The following is a 17,388-nucleotide window of genomic DNA, read 5'->3' as shown; positions in this document are numbered from 1 at the left end:
TGAACTTCGAAAGTTCATACCTCCACTACTGTGGGCCCTATTGTAGTCTGGTCAAGACATCACTGAGGAACTGGTATGTGAACTATCCAAATATCCACGTTTAAAAATGCTCCAGTACTTGCACACCAATTTTTAGAGAGGTAAGTGGACAGTGATCAAGTACTCCCAAACAGCCTCTCTAAAAATGATTGTGCAAGTACCGGAGGTTCTGAAAACTGAATATTTGGATAGTTCACTTACTAGTTCCTCAGCAAAATCTTGATCCGAAATTAGGAAATTCTATACGTTTTTATGATTCACTGAAAATATTTTCTGTGTATGCTGTTGGCACACAGAACGATCACACAACATGGGTTCAAGCGGTAATCCTACTTAGATGATACGTTTTGCAGTAATATTCCCCCTGTTAGTGGACAGAGGTCATGCGTTACATGAGCTCTAGCAGTGTTGTTGTCATATAAAAAGTTTTTTTTTTTTTTTTTTTTTTTTTAGAGGAAGCATACCTCTTTTCTCCTTTCTTCTTTCACCTTCATTTCCCTTTCCTTTATGGAGAAAGTGGCGTAGCAAAAGAGAGGAAGGGGGAGAAAGAAAAATGGGGAAAAGGAGCAATATAATTTTTGAAGAGGAAGGGAAACTGGTTGGTACATTGCCAAAGACGTCCTCTATTTTATCTTCTCCATCTTTCTCCCATTCGGAGCACATGAACGTAATTCTCGGTATTGTCTTCTGAACGCACACTATACTGCAATAATAGAACAAAACACAAAAGCTTTCGAAAAGTCAGGACTAGCAGATCATAGCCTAGAGCTTGGGCACAGAATTGATTTTCCGAATAGCACCAAAGTAGCCGAGTGCAGAAATTTTTGGGACAGAAAAATAAAGGAAGCCAAACCTATCTCACAGGAAAGGAGCAGTCTCAATAGAGACAATGGGTTTTGACTCAATCCTATCTGGTCTGCCCTTTTCTGGAACAAAAAACAGACATTTAACAAAGCCATTTCTCATAGCCACAACAACAGCCAATTAGAAGCCAGCATTTTCCTCAGCCAATTACAAGCCCCCATTCATAGCTCTGCCCCTAATTAGTCACCATATATAAATGCCCATATCTCCGGTCTCTACGTTACAGTCCATGAAGATAAATGCATCGAAACATCGAACGTCAATACATTCACCTGAATGATAGGCCGAGAAGACTTATTAATAAAAAATAAAATAAATAAATAAATAAAAAAGGCCTTTTTCTGCATTGTCACCTTTTCATAACTATATGGCACTTATGATGACACTTCGTATATCGCGGTGGAAAATTGAATCTTTTTGTATATCTACCATTATTCTATGTATAATGTTTTAGGAAATACAGTGTTGTGAAATCTGAAGAATCATTCATGGTAGTCTTGAATTGTAAGGAAACTTTGTATAAATTACATCAATTTATTTATTTGTCCTGGAACATGTGAGTTTTTATTTTAACCTCCTAAATTGTTCAACCCCAACATAGTTTTCAACAATCTCTCAGATGTTTCGAACCCTACTTCCACTTCCTATTGCGTCCATTCTATTTTCCAAAGGAAGTATCTCCAATCCTACCGCAACTTACCTATATCAGTGGTTCCAATAAAAAAAATAACTATTATCAGTGGTTCCAGATTTTATTTCAAGGTGTAACAAAACAGTTTTTTTTTTAAGTTATTGTCTACTGATTTGTGTGATTCAGCCTAACTTGTTTGAACAAAGGTAATTTTAGAGTTGTACAAATGAGTTCCGGAAAGGAAAATAAAGGCTAGACTTAAGAAATAAAGGTAAATCTTGGATTTTAAAACTGATTTAGAAATAGTATACATATCTAAGTTGTGTATTTAAAAGATTTATATTTTGATGTTGCGCATAGTTGTAATTCTAGCATAATTTGTCTCTTGTAATACATCAGAAACATATACTTATGTTACATTATATTTGTAATTCTGTATATCTTTTCTGAAATAGTTTGATCAGGTTTGTAAATATAGTTTATTACCTCTACTAAACTAGACAATTTCTATATTATAAAAAGTAATTCGAATAGCTGATTCATTACTTTAGAAAAATCTTAAAAATGGTTCTCTACGTTTTCGTATAATTTTTTGTTTGTTGATATTTTTTATTTGTTTTCAATGGGTGCTCTAAAGTAAACATACAAAATTTAACATAGTAATGAGATATTAATCTTGATCTTTCACGTAAACTTTCCGCTCTAGTTTTTTTTTTTTTTTTCTCCAACGAGAATCATGATAATTTCTTTTCTCATATATAAAAATATAAGTGTGAAAATCACTTTAGTAACACAGAACCATGATGCAATCATGAGCTCTATACTCAGTTGCTAGTTTCATGTTTTTCTTCCTTGACGTTAACTATTTAAAACCAAACACTTTTCGGTATTTGTACTTAGTTTGATTACTGAAAATTAGTAATATGACTACCTCTCCATTCGTTCTGTGTTGTATAGAAGACACTAGGGAATTCTCAGAAGTTATTTTAGATTGAAAGAATATTTCGTGAGCCTTCGGGAAAGATTCATCTTTATAAAAGGATGTAGCTATCATTATTCCTATAATATTGATTTCTTCAAAGGAATATTTCTACCATATACGTAGAAATATGTATATATATACTCCTCTCTCTCTCTCTCTCTCTCTCTCTCTCTCTCTATATATATATATATATATATATATATATATATATATATATATATATATATATATATATATATATATAGATATATAGATAGATAGATAGATAGATAGATAGATAGATAGACATCCAGAAAGTAACTTTTCCACGCGTCCCCTAGCTAGGAAACCGTATGTTGCGCGAAGCTACTACATGCACATGAGAGAATAAGGTTCTAGCATGGCGCATGCGCCAGCGGAATTTCCCTAGTGCTTTCAGTAGCCTCGTGGCAGTGGTTGAAGATGGACGTTCCTATTCCAGCTCCCGCCGCGTGTGAAGTGTGAGCAGTAATAAAGTTTTTGAATGTACAGAGCATAGCGCCGATTGAAATCCATCGTCACCTGTGCCAGGTCTATGGGCCTAACGTCATGAGCAAGCAGATGGTGTGTTGCCCGCTCACACACAGCTCGCCAGACAACAGATCTCCTGCAGCAGTTCGGCTGGGACATTTTGAATCATACACCGTATAGCCCGGACCTCGCTCCGAGCGATTATCATCTGTTTTTATACCTCAAGAGATTCCTGTCAGGTCAGCAGCAGAATTTTCAGAATGACGGAGAGGCGGCGGAGTTTGTCAAACACTGGTTCCAATCTCAGGCCGAGTTCTATGACACAAGTATAGACAAGTTGGTTCCATGGTATGAGAAATGTCTGAATGCCGGCGTTGAATATGCTGAAAAATAGCTAAACATATCCTGTATTCGGCATACAATAAATGTTTTCATTCAATTGTATTTTGTTTCTGTTCAAAGCCTTTGGGAAAGTTACATTCTGGATGTGTCACGTATATATATAAAGCGAGTAATGATTGGCACATGATATGGATGATAACATTTTATTATAAAAGATAGGATTTTTTTTGTGCAGGATCAGAATATGATAGAGTTACCAGTGCAATTTATTTTTGAATTGCAAAGCTATCCTCAACAAGGAATATTCATTTTTGTCACACACATTCACTCAAATAAATTCGAGTGGTGAATAGTTTTTGTTAGAAGTCCCAGTTGTAGCTTGATATTGCATTTTCTATTCCACGATGCGTTGACTTTATTATAATACTATATATTTTTGTGGTGGCCTTTTTGCCGTCTTCAATGGTAATTAAAAAAGAAAGAAAGAAAAAACTAAAGAAATCAAGGATCTTATAAAATAGAGGATCTGCCCTTACAACAAAATCTTGAAGCCATATGTCACAGTTCCCCCCCCTACTCTGCCCATTCCGCCCAATAGGATCGCATTGTTTTGAGCCAACAATTGTGGCGGAAACGAAAGTAGCCAATCAGACGATGATAGAAACGAGAGTAGCCAATCAGACGTGCCGATGCTCGGTTGCTTTTTGGCTTCACCGATTTAATAGGATGAAGATACATATGGTCAGATCCTCTATTTATAATATCCTTGAAAGAAATTAACTACATTACGTTAAAAACTAATCATCGAGTAACTACAATCCGGACTTTGTCTTTTTTGACTGGCGGAGAATGATGGCGATCGATCCAGTTCATAGTATTCAGTTTTTATCTAAGTTGACTATATTACTTTTAATTCAAACTTTTTAGTTTAAATACAGAAAGTTTCGAAAAATCTGTGTTTCTACTTGGGAACAGAATTATTTTTCAATATCATAGAGGACTTACATTACGCAGGTCTGTAGAACTTATTATATGATCCTGTAAGTGTTTTAACAGCCCCGAAACTGCCTGTCAATTAGAATCCATTAAGAACGTATAGAGTTGTTACTTTTAACAGATAAAACTATGCAATAGGTAACTATGTTTCTGAACCAACACATTGGTGGCATCTTACAGGATTGTGCAAGAAATATAACATTGAAGCAACTGTAGTTCCTTCGATCGATGTTGAAAAATATTAACTACGTTATAAAAGTCCTGTTGTTTTTGATGGAATTTATTAAGCCATATATAGCTGTTCGAAAATCAACAGACGTTACATAAAGAAATATACCTGTTAGATTAGATAATGTATCTATACACAACACAGTAATCCCTCAGTCTCGGACCTGTTCAAACGTTTCGTGGATCATATAATTAATATACACTGACTAGCCAAAAAATGTTATGACTTTTTCAACGAAGTTGTTAGACTGACGTAACAGGCACGGCGCACAGGAGAACCGTTCTCCAGACTGTGACCGGATCTTACTCGATCAATCAGTGACGCTTGTGTGTAGAATGGAGAAGAGGGTGATATATCAGTTCGATGGGCGCCAGATTTTGATGCTAGACAGCTGGGAACAAGCATTTCAGAAACAATGTGACTGATCGGGTGTTCGCGAGCTGTCGTGGTTAGTGTCTTTCAAAGGTGAAAAAGGGACAGTAAAACCAGCACCAGACCACAAGAACTGAAGGGACCACATCTCAATAAAGATGTTAGACGTCATAGACCGTCGAAGTTTTTACAACTGGATAAAGTGCAAATTGTGGCACGATTAACAGACTTTAACAGTGGACAAAGCACGAGTGTGTGTAAGCACACAATTCACTGTACAATGTTAGATATGGGCTTCCGCAGCCGATGTGTCACATATATACCAATGTTAACCATTAGGCATCGATAACGATGGAATGGGCACGTTCCCATCGTTATTGGACCACAGAACATTGGCACAACGTTGGATGGTCTGATAAATCATGATACTGTTTTCATCATATCGATGATCAGATCAAAATGCGTCCTCTTTCAGGAAAACAGTTGCTCGAGACATATAAAGTAGGATGACGACAGGGTGTTGATGACTTCATTTAGTTAGGAAACCTTCACATGGTCACTCATTGGGCGATAGTGTGCGTGGAGACATGATGGCTCCTAGCGATGAACAAGTCGCTTCTGATCACGTATACCCATTCATGTTGGGCATATTTCCAGCTGGGAATGGTATCTTTGAGCAGGAAAACGTTCCCTGTCACAAGGCCAACGTTCTTGCGCGATATTTATAAGAATTAAGTTACTTGTGTGTGGAGAAATGGTGCACCATGTTTCCAGCCACCTACGAAAGACTAATTCCTTCCATGCCAAACCATTTTGTTGCTGTTCTGCGAGCCAAATGCGGACATACAAGATTTTAGGTAGATGATCATAATGTTTTGGCTGGTCAGTGTACAGTCTTCTAAGGTATTAGAAAAAATAACCTCCAAACGCAGACGAGGTGTTTGAAATCTTTTACATTAAGACTAGTCTGAATTTAAAAAAGGACATACAAAACTTCCATAAGGATTGGATATCAGTAATTGGGGCATCTTTCAGAACTTCGCTAGTCAATGAGAAAAGAATGCACGAAGCAAGATACAATTCATCGTCTGTAAACAAATGTAGACCTCAACGCAGTTTTACAATGTCATTGTTTCTGTCGTTTCTTTTCTGTTTATTTGCTGTATTTCTGATTCAGTTTTGCAGTGACACTTTCAAATTACTTTTTATCAGTTTCTCAACACTAAATTACGTTGAAGACTGCAGAGTGGCTATCGACAATTTAGTGTTAAAAAAAGTCAACGATATTAACCACGAAATAAAGAACTATATTAATTTTCATCGTTAATTAGGGTTATGTTTGCTGATATCTTCTTACTTTTTATGGGACAAAGTCGCTAATATGTTTCATGTCTAACTCTTTTTTCTCCATAGCCGAACAGAATATCTTTGAAATTAGTTTGTACAACAAAATGCATAATCACATTGCTTTGTTTAATTTTTATTTTCAGGGTAAAAAGGGTGACTCAGGAGAAGTTGCTGAACGAGGATTGCCAGGTCTTCCGGGTCCAAAAGGAGAACCAGGAGAGCTTGGACCTAAAGGAGAAAAGGGAGAAAAGGGCGATCTAGGATTACAAGGTATCATTTCACTAAAAGTTTCGGCTAACCAAAGAATTGAATTGTTCATAACTGTATACAGGGTGTTACAAAAATGGTTCACAATATTTCGCGAACAGATTCCTCATAGCAAAATAAGATAAAAAGTTCATATGGACCTGCGCTCAAAAGTGGATAGTTTCGGAGTTATAGGGTGCCGAAAACGTGAAACTAGTAGACTTTAAAAGTTCATAGCTCCACTACTATAGGACCTATCGCAGTCGGGTCAAGACATCACTGAGATACTGGTATGGGAACTATCCAAATATCCATGTTTAAAAATGCTCCAGTACTTGCACCCCAATTTTTAGAGAGGTAGGTGGACAGTGATCAAGTACTCTCAAACAGCCTCTCTAAAAATGATTGTGGAAGTACTGGACGTTCTGAAAGATGGATTTTTTGGATAGTTGACATACTAGTTCCTCAATGATGTGTTGACCTGACTACGATCGGTCCTATAGTAGTGTAACTATGGACTTTTAAAGTTAAGTTTTTCACGTTTTAACTAAGAAACTAGGCACTTTTGACTACAAGTCCATGTGAACTTATTTTTTTTCTTATTTTGATGTGAAGAGTCTTTTCCCAAAATATTGTAAGAATTTTTTTTAACACCCTGTAGTTGTGCTTTAAAATTAACGTAGAAGCAAAGACCTCGATATGATGCAGTTGTTCACACTTTCAAGAATAAATTTGTAAGGCGGTGATAACCACATGAATATAATGAGAAAAAATATTATCTTACTTATGATTTTTTTTGTTTGTTTGTTTCTGTGTGTTTTTGTCCTTTCTATATGTTTTTTCTCTTTTTGTATAATTTTTGTTATTGAGATTTATCAGTTTAAATTTCCTTTTAAAATCAGTACTTTATGACAACACTATTTTACACACGCCATTGATTCTTGTACTTTCTGATATCTTCTGCTAGAATTGTACAGTTGTACTTTAAAATTTACACAGAAGCAAAGGCCTCGATGTGATGGAGTTCACGCTTTTAAGAATAAATTTTTGAGGCGATGATAACCACATGAATGTAATGAGAAAAAACATTGTGTTACTTATAATCATTTTTTGTTTTATGTGTTTATTTTTTCCTTTCTATAGGTTTTCTCTTCTTGCATAATTTTTATCAATTTAATTTACCCGTCTAAAATACTTTTCAAAATCAGTATTTTATGATAACACTATTTTACACATTCCATTAATTCTCGTTCGTTCTTATATCTTCTGTTAAAATAGCAAATCAAATTATGTCTCATATGGAAAATTTCGCCGCATTTGAGAGCACACAAATATAAATTTGCAGCCTTTTATATAAACTCTGCACAAAATATAAACACAATGATTTTAATTCTATTTTTTTTTATTTTTTCCCATTTTTTTCTTTTTAGATATTTAATATTTAAATTTCTTCTTGCTTTATATGCAGACAAATATTATTTACAGTATATCACATGATTTTGTGATTCATTATTATGAATTTATTGCTCCTGTAGACGGATATGATTTATCTTACCCTTACAATTTGTCTTTTATTCATATCGTAAAGGAAAATATAATTACTAAGAGGTAGTGAACACGAGTTCAATTCTGCATGAATTGGTTCAAACTTGTTTCCTAGAAGATGCTAATGGAAGCAAAATAATATACGTGCACAACAAAAATTAATGTTTGTCTGTATTTTTAAAGCTGAAAATCAATTACATGTATTTAAATACTCTTGAAAACTGTGCTCCGAAGAAAACGGAACCAGAACCGTAGAACGAATAATTTATTTTACGTGTATATAATATGTGTAGTCATGTTTGTTTGATTCCTACTAATATTCATCTTTATTTGTTAATTATATTCTTTTTTTGTCGTTGTTCTATTACTTTCTAAGGAAATGGAGGTAGATTCACTTTGACGGAAAGATTACCTTTGTATTAATTTTATTTTGTGGATTTTCTGAGTACTTTCACATATCATGATAATCTTACGCCGGAGGCAAACTTTCGTTTAAAATGCTCTGCGAGGTTCGCTTTACTATAAAAACAATATGGCTTACTGCTTTCCTAAACAGAGTAGGAAGGCCAATAGAAATACAGGTCTATCAGTAATGCCATTCATCGCTTTTGCCACTAGATGCCTGAAAGATTCAAGTACCTATTTAAATTCAGAAGAGTATAATGATTAAATTTTAATAAATAAAGAATATTTGAATTTACATAGCAAGTTTTCCTTTGGATATTGAACACTTGGCTGACTTTCAGAAGTTTTACTGTAGTCTTAAGTAAATGTTACGATTATATGTTAAACAAAGAGGTGGTACCATTTTCCTTTCCTGTTTATTTCGTTAAGAAGCTTGCCAAGGACTTTGTTCTTTACATAAGCTACTGCTTCTGTAAATTGAAATAACTAAAGTAAGTTATTTCTTCTTTTGTGTTCAATCTGAGTTCAATTTTCAGTTTTTATGATCCAAGAATTGAGTACCTTTTGTTATGTATTCTAAAGAGCTAATACGTAGCTTTGCTTCAGATAGAAATCTTTCATGCCTTCCTACGTACGTACGTGGCAAGCATCCTTGAATAGTTTACTATTGTAATATTATTTTCGCGTCTATATTTCAATCCAAAGGAATCTCAAATGACAAACTTAAAGTCCTGGTATGACACTTTGTATGACACAACTTTGAGTAGTTGGCAAGATCATAGTTTATTTCTGCAGCCCTTTAGTTTGTAAATGAAAGTACATTGTTTTGATCATACGCTATTGTATTATGTTAAATTTGAAGTTGAACTTACAAAGGAAGTGGTTGAATCACGCTTAATGTTTCACGCGCCATAGATTGAGGATTACAACGAAATAGACATGTTTGCAAAATTTATGTGTCAATAGTTGAGCTAGCTCAAAATATTCTTATTCATTAAATCACTGTTAACACAGGTAAATGTTGTCTATTAATTTGAAACTTTATCCTTGAGATAACAGATAATTTATTAAATTATAACGTAAAGTATTAATTGAAATTTGGTTTAATGTCTATATTAATTAGTTATATAATGTAGTTACCTTCATATATGTGTTTAAAAGCATGTAACAATTAATCCTAAAAGCTATATATTATATTTATGACAGGACTGAAATAACCTTGTTTGAAGGTCTATGTTTTTGAAAAAAGAGCATATTTTTCGTATAGATATACCACATTGACTTGACACATAGTCTTCCGTTCCAAGCGCTGCTATCGGCTGAAGGAGTCCCCTTCACTCATCCGCTCTCTCGTTTAGCAACAGCCGAAAACTTATTGGCTCATTGCGTGGGTGTGTTGAGGGTTTGAGCTTTAGTTCGCACTTTTGCCACGGCTCAAGACATTTTGGCAACACTATAGTATTACGTAACCTACAACAGTATTGTTCATTATCTCATCCGTCATTGTTTGCAAGAAAAAATTACACTTTAGCTAGATTCTTACACTTTATACTTCTGTTCAAAGTTTATTTTGCGAAATCATATTACGCTAAAATATTCACAATACTACCAAAGTTTCTCTTACGTTTGATAAAATGGAGAACTTAAAATTTAAATAATAATAATAATAATAATAATAATAATAATAATAATAATAATAATAATAATAATAATAATAATAATAATAATAATAATAATAATAATCATCCAGGTAAAAATAAGTGTGCAGAAAGTAATTTGAGTTGCTAAAGTATTTTGTAATTTTCACGAAAACTCTAAGAATTTCAAAATTTCAATTTGGTTTGTGCCTCCGTTAATGAATTTCTTTTATGTAATTGATGTAAATATGATTTTCTCCCAAAACTACGAAGAAAAATAATGAACTTAGGAAGAGTTCTAATAAAGCACATTTTGCAAAAGCATTTTTTTTTTGTTTACAAAATTTAGGTGTGAAATCTAATTTCAAGTGATAAAAAAATGAATCAAAGAGAGAGAAAGATGTTCAAAGATAGAGATGATGTTAAACACAAATGTTTTAATTATTTTTCGGAATTATAAAGTTTCATATTCAGTAAAGCAATAAAGATATTACAAAACTTCTGGTATATGTTTCTTGGCAAATATAATCAATATTCATGTTGAATTTCAATTTGTAAGAATACCGTACATGATATATATTGGAAAGTAATGTTTCACGAAAAATATGGAGAGTAATCATCCAGAAATTATTTTAATTTAAACAAATTTGGGTACGTTTGCACTTGTTATTGGTAACTTGTAAAATTGGATTACTCCAGTTCTTTACTCCTTCCTTAACTTGGGAATGTCTAAAAATAATCTCGTCAGAAAATCCTTTCTCTAGGGTATATTGAGCATTGTCTCAGTAACATTAACATTTGTTAGCAATTCCTGCATTATTACTAATTGGAATTCCGTGGGTATCTTGTGCTAGAAGTTCAGTACTTAATCTAACCTAGTACAGCCTCACTTCAAACTCTTACCTATAAGGTCCTACATAATATTGGTTAATTGTAGTTTGAGTATTAAATAAGGTAAATCCTGCACTTATGACTATATATTTAATAGTTTGAAGTCAAGGTTGCACAAAAATACTGCGGCAAAGTTGAAACTTAAATGTCTTCCTCCACATTCCGATGTTAACTGACGTGTAGAATGTTATACAAATATTATTTGATTAGCATGACATTCTTCAAATTTTGCACATTGTACAAGTTAAAGTAAATAAGAAAGTAGAGCGTCAAGTTGAACGACACAGTTAATACTAGTGCAGTAATCTTGTACATGTTAAAAATTTGAGTTTCAAGTTAATATTTGCTTTGATAAAATAATAATAGCTATTGGAGAACGTTTTGATAGTTTTAAGTTTCTATTGGTAAAAATTTAAGAAAATAGAATTCAAGATACTATAAATAAATCAATAAGATATTTAAAATTGAAGTGTTGGTTTATTGGATTTTCAGGTATAAAAGGCGATCCTGGTCCGAAAGGTCCTCCTGGAGAAAATGGACAAAATGGAGAGTTTGGACCTCAGGGTCCACCAGGTCTTCCGGTGTGTATTTATCTTTTTTCTTTCGGTTTCGTTTTTTGTAAAGTGTGTAGAAAGTGTGTAGGTACAAGAAACGAAAATAACAAATCAAAATTTACAAACGAAATAAATAAATTAATAAAATCTTAAAGAGTATCATTAAAAAAAAATCACACATAAGATTTTATTTATTCAAAATCCTGGTAATATTAACATTTGCATGTTAATGTTACCATTTTCATATTTATGTTCTCTTGTTGATGAAGAAATATTAAGAGTAAATTAACTGTAAATTACTATAGGTACTGTAAATTAAAAATATTCAGTAAAGAAGAACTCGATAGCACTAAGTATTTAGTAGTTGGAAAATAGATTATCTGTAACTATTGCATTTTGTATTTATTCGAATTCATTATAGCATAGAAATAAAGAACCTTAATGGGGTTTTGAAATGCAAGATTTCTGCTTACTTTTGCGGAATCCCGTTTGTATTCTTTTATTGTTTCAAACTCTGAGGTAAGACGTCCATAAATGACACATCTGCTACTTGTTTCATACAGTTGGCGCAAAAATATTCTTTTGCTACGTCTTCTTGTTTTCACTGAAATAGCAAAACAAAACTCGTATTCAGTTTAATTTTATAAAAGATATGAATAAAAAAAGAAAAGAAAAGAAAACTTGATCTGGCTATCATTTGACTACAATATGAGTTAGGAAATTAGCACTTCTGTGAAACTAACTTACTGCCTTTTTGTTTTAAAAACACGTTAACTTTGTGGGCTTATAATGCGAATTCCTCGTTTCTTGACGGCATTGTGGATTCAGCAGTCAATAAAAAGTTCCACGTGGACACTTTCAAAAACCAGATGCATCTTAGGCAATCTGTAGAATGGCAAAGCTAGTACCGTATTTAACAACATATATATATATATGTATACTCTTCTTCTGTTTTCTTTTTCATAATCAGACTCTTTAATTATATACAAATATTGTTTTTTTTTTTTTATTGCTTCATGTCCAGGTAAAACAGCAAAACAATTAATTTCCATTTTCATTACTGTTGAAAATGCTATACAAAATTTGTAAACCGCGATGCAAATTTAAACTTATTCCACAAATTGCTATGCAAAACCCAAAATCTAAAATTACTAATGTATGTAATATCCAAATAATTAGTTATTTCACCAGAAGCTGTTCCATTATAATCTATAATAGATTTTGCTTCAAATTACAGAGATTGATTCCTTTATATTGAGCCAAAATCAATGTGCAACTGTACCGCGCATGCACAGCTCTTACACAAGATTGTGAGATTGCACTCGTTGTGAGATTGCCATGAGACAAGCAACAGTATCTCGTCAGTCACGCAGTAGAGCAATGTGGTCGAGTATTGTCTAATGCCATGCCACCGAAACTGAACAGATTTTCGGAGGGGTTCAGTGTTGCCCTTTCCGGCATTAAGCTCACGGTGTCACGCATCGTAGAAATGGGTGAAGTGTGTAATTCGTGTAGGTCCTGCCAGTCTGAATCGTATCGTCGTCCTGGGCCTATCATACCGGTACGAGCAGCTAGAACCGTTTCTCAAAAGAGTTCATGAGTGTAGCCGGTTTATCGTATGTATATAAGAGGTAAACTGCGTCTTCAAAAGTTTGAGCGTAACGTCAAAATCAATGCTGCGTAATGCCAAACTTATACCCTGACAGAAATGTACCAGCATGTAATCTCAGCATTGTACGGATAAGACGTGAACCATATTGAACTGCATCAAGACAATGCATCCACCACACGCCAAATACATCACTGAAATTTTATCACATCGCTGTCAAGAGTCCACATTCCAGCCTATTCTGATTTTTTTTAACGCTTATTCTAGTTTTATAATGTATTATAGTGATTCATGTATTTAAAAGTTTCTTTTTCTGTACGGTTCAATGCCATTTTTTGTGGGTAAGGCGATGATTCAATATTTTTTCACATATTTATGTTTCTTAATATAATTGTAGTATTCATAGTAATAGAAAAATACTGTATATATGTTGTTTTGAGTAAAAGTTTGGTTCAGTTGTAAACAGCGCATTAAGTTTTTAGAGTAGCTTCTTTCTTTTTTAAAATAGTGATTGCCATTTGAACGTCGACAGTACATAACACTCAGAGAGTGTAAAAATGAATGACTGAATCGTGATTTCAACCCGGGATCTCCGACATACTGTGCAGATACTAGTGGTTTAACGCATGGGCACTGTATACCGTAGACCCCGGGTTCGGGTTTTGGTCCAGTCTTTTACTTTTTCACTCTTTGTATGTTACTAAATTCGTACCTATAGAAGATTTGGTGTAATAATAATAATAATAATAATAATAATAATAATAATAATAATAATAATAATAATAATAATAATAATAATAATAATAATAATAATAATAATAAAATCGGTTACCTAGACTACTACTTTCATTAATTACATACCGTACATACTCCAATCGAAGACGCACATTTCTGCCAAAATTTCAGGTATAAAATGGGGGCTGTGTCTTAGAATTGAATACTGAGTTGCTTCATTGAATATCGAGAATATGTCTTAGAACTGAATACAAGAAATTGTCACAACTTTTGAAGTTTAGAAATGAGAGTGCGTCTTAGATTCGAAGACTCTTACATTCGAGTATAAACGAGTATATACCATTATCAATACATGTTTAAACTCTCACAGTAAGTTATTTGCTTGCCTTGGTATTAGTGTGATCGAATAAATTAATTTAAAAATGTAATATTGAAACCCAATTATTTTCAATTGACATGTATTTTTTTCACAGGGCCAAGCGGGACCTAAAGGCGACAAAGGAGATTACGGTGATATTGGTCCTCCAGGTCTTATGGGTCCTCCAGGATTGCCCGGTCCTCCTGTATGTATTTTTCTGTACATTTCTGTTAATATAGAGTGCAATATAACTAGGTTCTACTACGCCGTACACGTTTAAGTATCGTGTTTGTGACCTTAAATTTTAAATTTGTTGCTATTTTTTTCCCATGTAAATCAAAAACTTTTGAAGTGTGTAACGCTACGCTTCTAGCAGATATCATATAATCAGTCAAATGTATGTATTGTATTAACGTTGGTAGGATTGTCTTAAAATCTGACAATTATTTTTCATGATATTTTAAAGAGAATTTGGAGAATACCCGACGAAGAAACAAAAGATTTTAAATTATAAAATATGATCATCGTAGGTATTCTGTCAGTATTGGCAGGTCACTTGCTCCAGCTGAGAAGCTTCCATGTTCCACGGTTTTCCGCTAACCTCATCGTCTTCACGCACAATTTTTCTGTTTTGAAATCGTTCATTAGTTGTAGTCTTCGTCTCCCCCTTCCTCTCTTGCCACCATACCCTCTGTGACGTTCCTCATGATACAGTTCCTTCTTATCCAATGCCCCAGCTAGTTGCTCTTCCTCCTCTTAATAATATCTAAAATTGATTTTTTCTCCCGTACCATTTCTAACATCCTCTCACAAGTTTTCTGCTCGATCCTGTTAATTCGTTTCATTCTTCTCCACACCCACATTTCAAATGCTTCCAGCCATTTTTCATCATTTCTCCTTAATGTCCATTAGAAAATAAAGAGAAGTATTATGTTGATGAATAAATCGTATTTGAATTTGAATCCATAATTACAAATAGTATTATTGGATTATACTTTTAAATGCAAAATCAGAAGTAATGCACATATATTCTTCAATTTACATCAGATTAGTTTTCAATAGGAACAACAAAGTTTACCACCATAAACAGTAATGAACAGTATTGTTTGTTGGTAATAATAAACTATGATAAATATGTGGTATTAAACGTAGATAACTTCATTCAAATTTCAGAATAACAATCTAATAAATTAGAAATACTACGCAATACCATAAAATGTAATGTTGGATGATTGCGTACGCTCAATTTTTGAACAAGTTGAATGCAACAAAATACATTATTTCCTTTTCTTGTTCAGATAACAGTTGAAACTAGAATATGCATCGGTGACTTGGAACAGCGTAACAAGTACTCTCGTAAACAAGTTTGAAATGGTCGAAAAGTGTTTTCTTAGAGTACTTGCTTTTAAGTTAGGATTTGACTATTACTCTAACACGTATGAATATTGGATAACGTACTTTAAATTGGAACGGAACGACTGGTTGACAGAAGAAAATTGATTGAGTCTCTATTTGTAGAAAAGTTACTTGACAACCAATGTAACTCAAACTATATTTTAAAAAATGGGGATTTTAAAGTTCCAACATATGGTACAAGGGTTAATATTTTATTGCAATCACATAATAGGAAACATAGATCTCTAGTATTTTAACAAGCTATAATGAATGCATATGCTAAAATATAACTTTATTTTAGAATTTTTAATATAACTTAGTAGTTTTTATTTTTACTTTTAATTTTTGACATCTCATGGTTTTTAGAAAATTGACTGTCAATGTTTTTATTATTAATAATATATGTTAAAGAAGTAATCATAATTTATCACTTGTAATTTATCATAATTTATCACTAAATATAGTGCTAAAATAATGTAGAATAAGACAAAGTGCTGTATTTTAGGTGTTCTCAGCACGTAAAAATAAAGTTTATTATTATTATTTTAAATAACACTCACCCCTCTCAAGTTAGTGCATTAAAGTAGAGGTTGAATAATATACATAAGATTATATGCAATTTCGTCTACCTCTACTTTGAAAGGTAATTACTAAAATTAAGAATAAAAACACATAACTTTTAACGAACAGTTTTCGCTTATTTTCTCAAAACACATTCTAAATTCTACGCAATTAAGAAAACTTATTCTCTAATTTTCTTTTAATTTTGGAAAGTAATTCTAAATTTTATAATTATAATATGTATATGTTACTATGGACAATGATCCGTAGTGTATATAATTTTTTTATGGCCAGTTCTGCCTATTTATGTTATTTAGTTTGGGTCACACATGAAGATATAGGCTTTTAACAGTTCCTTTGGAACATAAAAGGTATGACATTGTGAATGAATGTATATTCGTTTAAAAAAGAACATACTTTGTAAAAATTAAGAAGGTAAATTATAAAGTATTTACGAAAAATACATAAATTCGCATATATCGTTATTCTGTGTTATGTCATTTTTAACAGTTAATTAGTGATTTACGTTTAAGTAATTCTTTAGTACACCAAAACGAACTTAAAGCATATATATGACGAGGTGTGAATGAAATTAAAAGTTTTAATTCCACACCATGAAGAACAAACAGCAACCAATGCATTCAGATAACAAAAATAAAATTACAAATATAAATTGAATGTAATTTCAAAGATTTTATACATCTTAACTTACATTTTTAAAATAGGATACGCCATCGTCCAATGCATATCTTCTAATCGTTTTTATTCTGGCTCTATAATTATAACGTTTATTATAATTAAGTATTCAATTGAAGCACCCTGCCGAACAATGTTACATCTTAGTGATTTCAAGAAAAATGAGAAGAAAACTGTAACATATATCCTTGTTCCAGTCAGAAACGACTTTGGCAGCACGCCAGCGCCATCTCGTGGCCAAGTGGGGGAATTACCAAACTTTCAATATATGTCCGACATGATCTGTAGAGCATAATTCCACTGATAACTCAAAATGGTCCAAGATGACACATGTATTGTTGTTCGGCGGAGTGCTTCAATTGAAAATGTAATTTTCCTCTTTTTTGGTTTTAATATACACTTGATCACTGTATATGTGCTACAATTAAGAGGCTCCATCACGGCGAAAATAAAATACCGCTAATT

At 32.9% G+C, this 17,388-nt stretch overlaps 1 protein-coding gene across 1 annotated transcript in view; it reads left to right on the top strand.

Annotated features, from left to right (window-relative positions):
* LOC145661915 (uncharacterized) overlaps positions 1-17,388 on the top strand; it is a 213,892-nt gene that overhangs the window by 126,738 nt on the left and 69,766 nt on the right. Inside the window, exons 14-16 of the mRNA XM_081727262.1 lie at positions 6,435-6,561; positions 11,508-11,596; positions 14,387-14,476. Of these exons, the coding sequence (XP_081583388.1) occupies positions 6,435-6,561; positions 11,508-11,596; positions 14,387-14,476 (306 nt within the window). The remainder of the gene's footprint in view (positions 1-6,434; positions 6,562-11,507; positions 11,597-14,386; positions 14,477-17,388) is intronic.

Source organism: Thermobia domestica, chromosome 10, assembly GCF_964235325.1.
Source record: "Thermobia domestica chromosome 10, izTheDome1.hap1.1, whole genome shotgun sequence".
NCBI lineage: Eukaryota > Metazoa > Arthropoda > Insecta > Zygentoma > Lepismatidae > Thermobia > Thermobia domestica.
The sequence above is the reverse complement of the archived record's forward strand: the minus strand, read 5'-3'. Positions and strand labels throughout refer to the sequence as shown.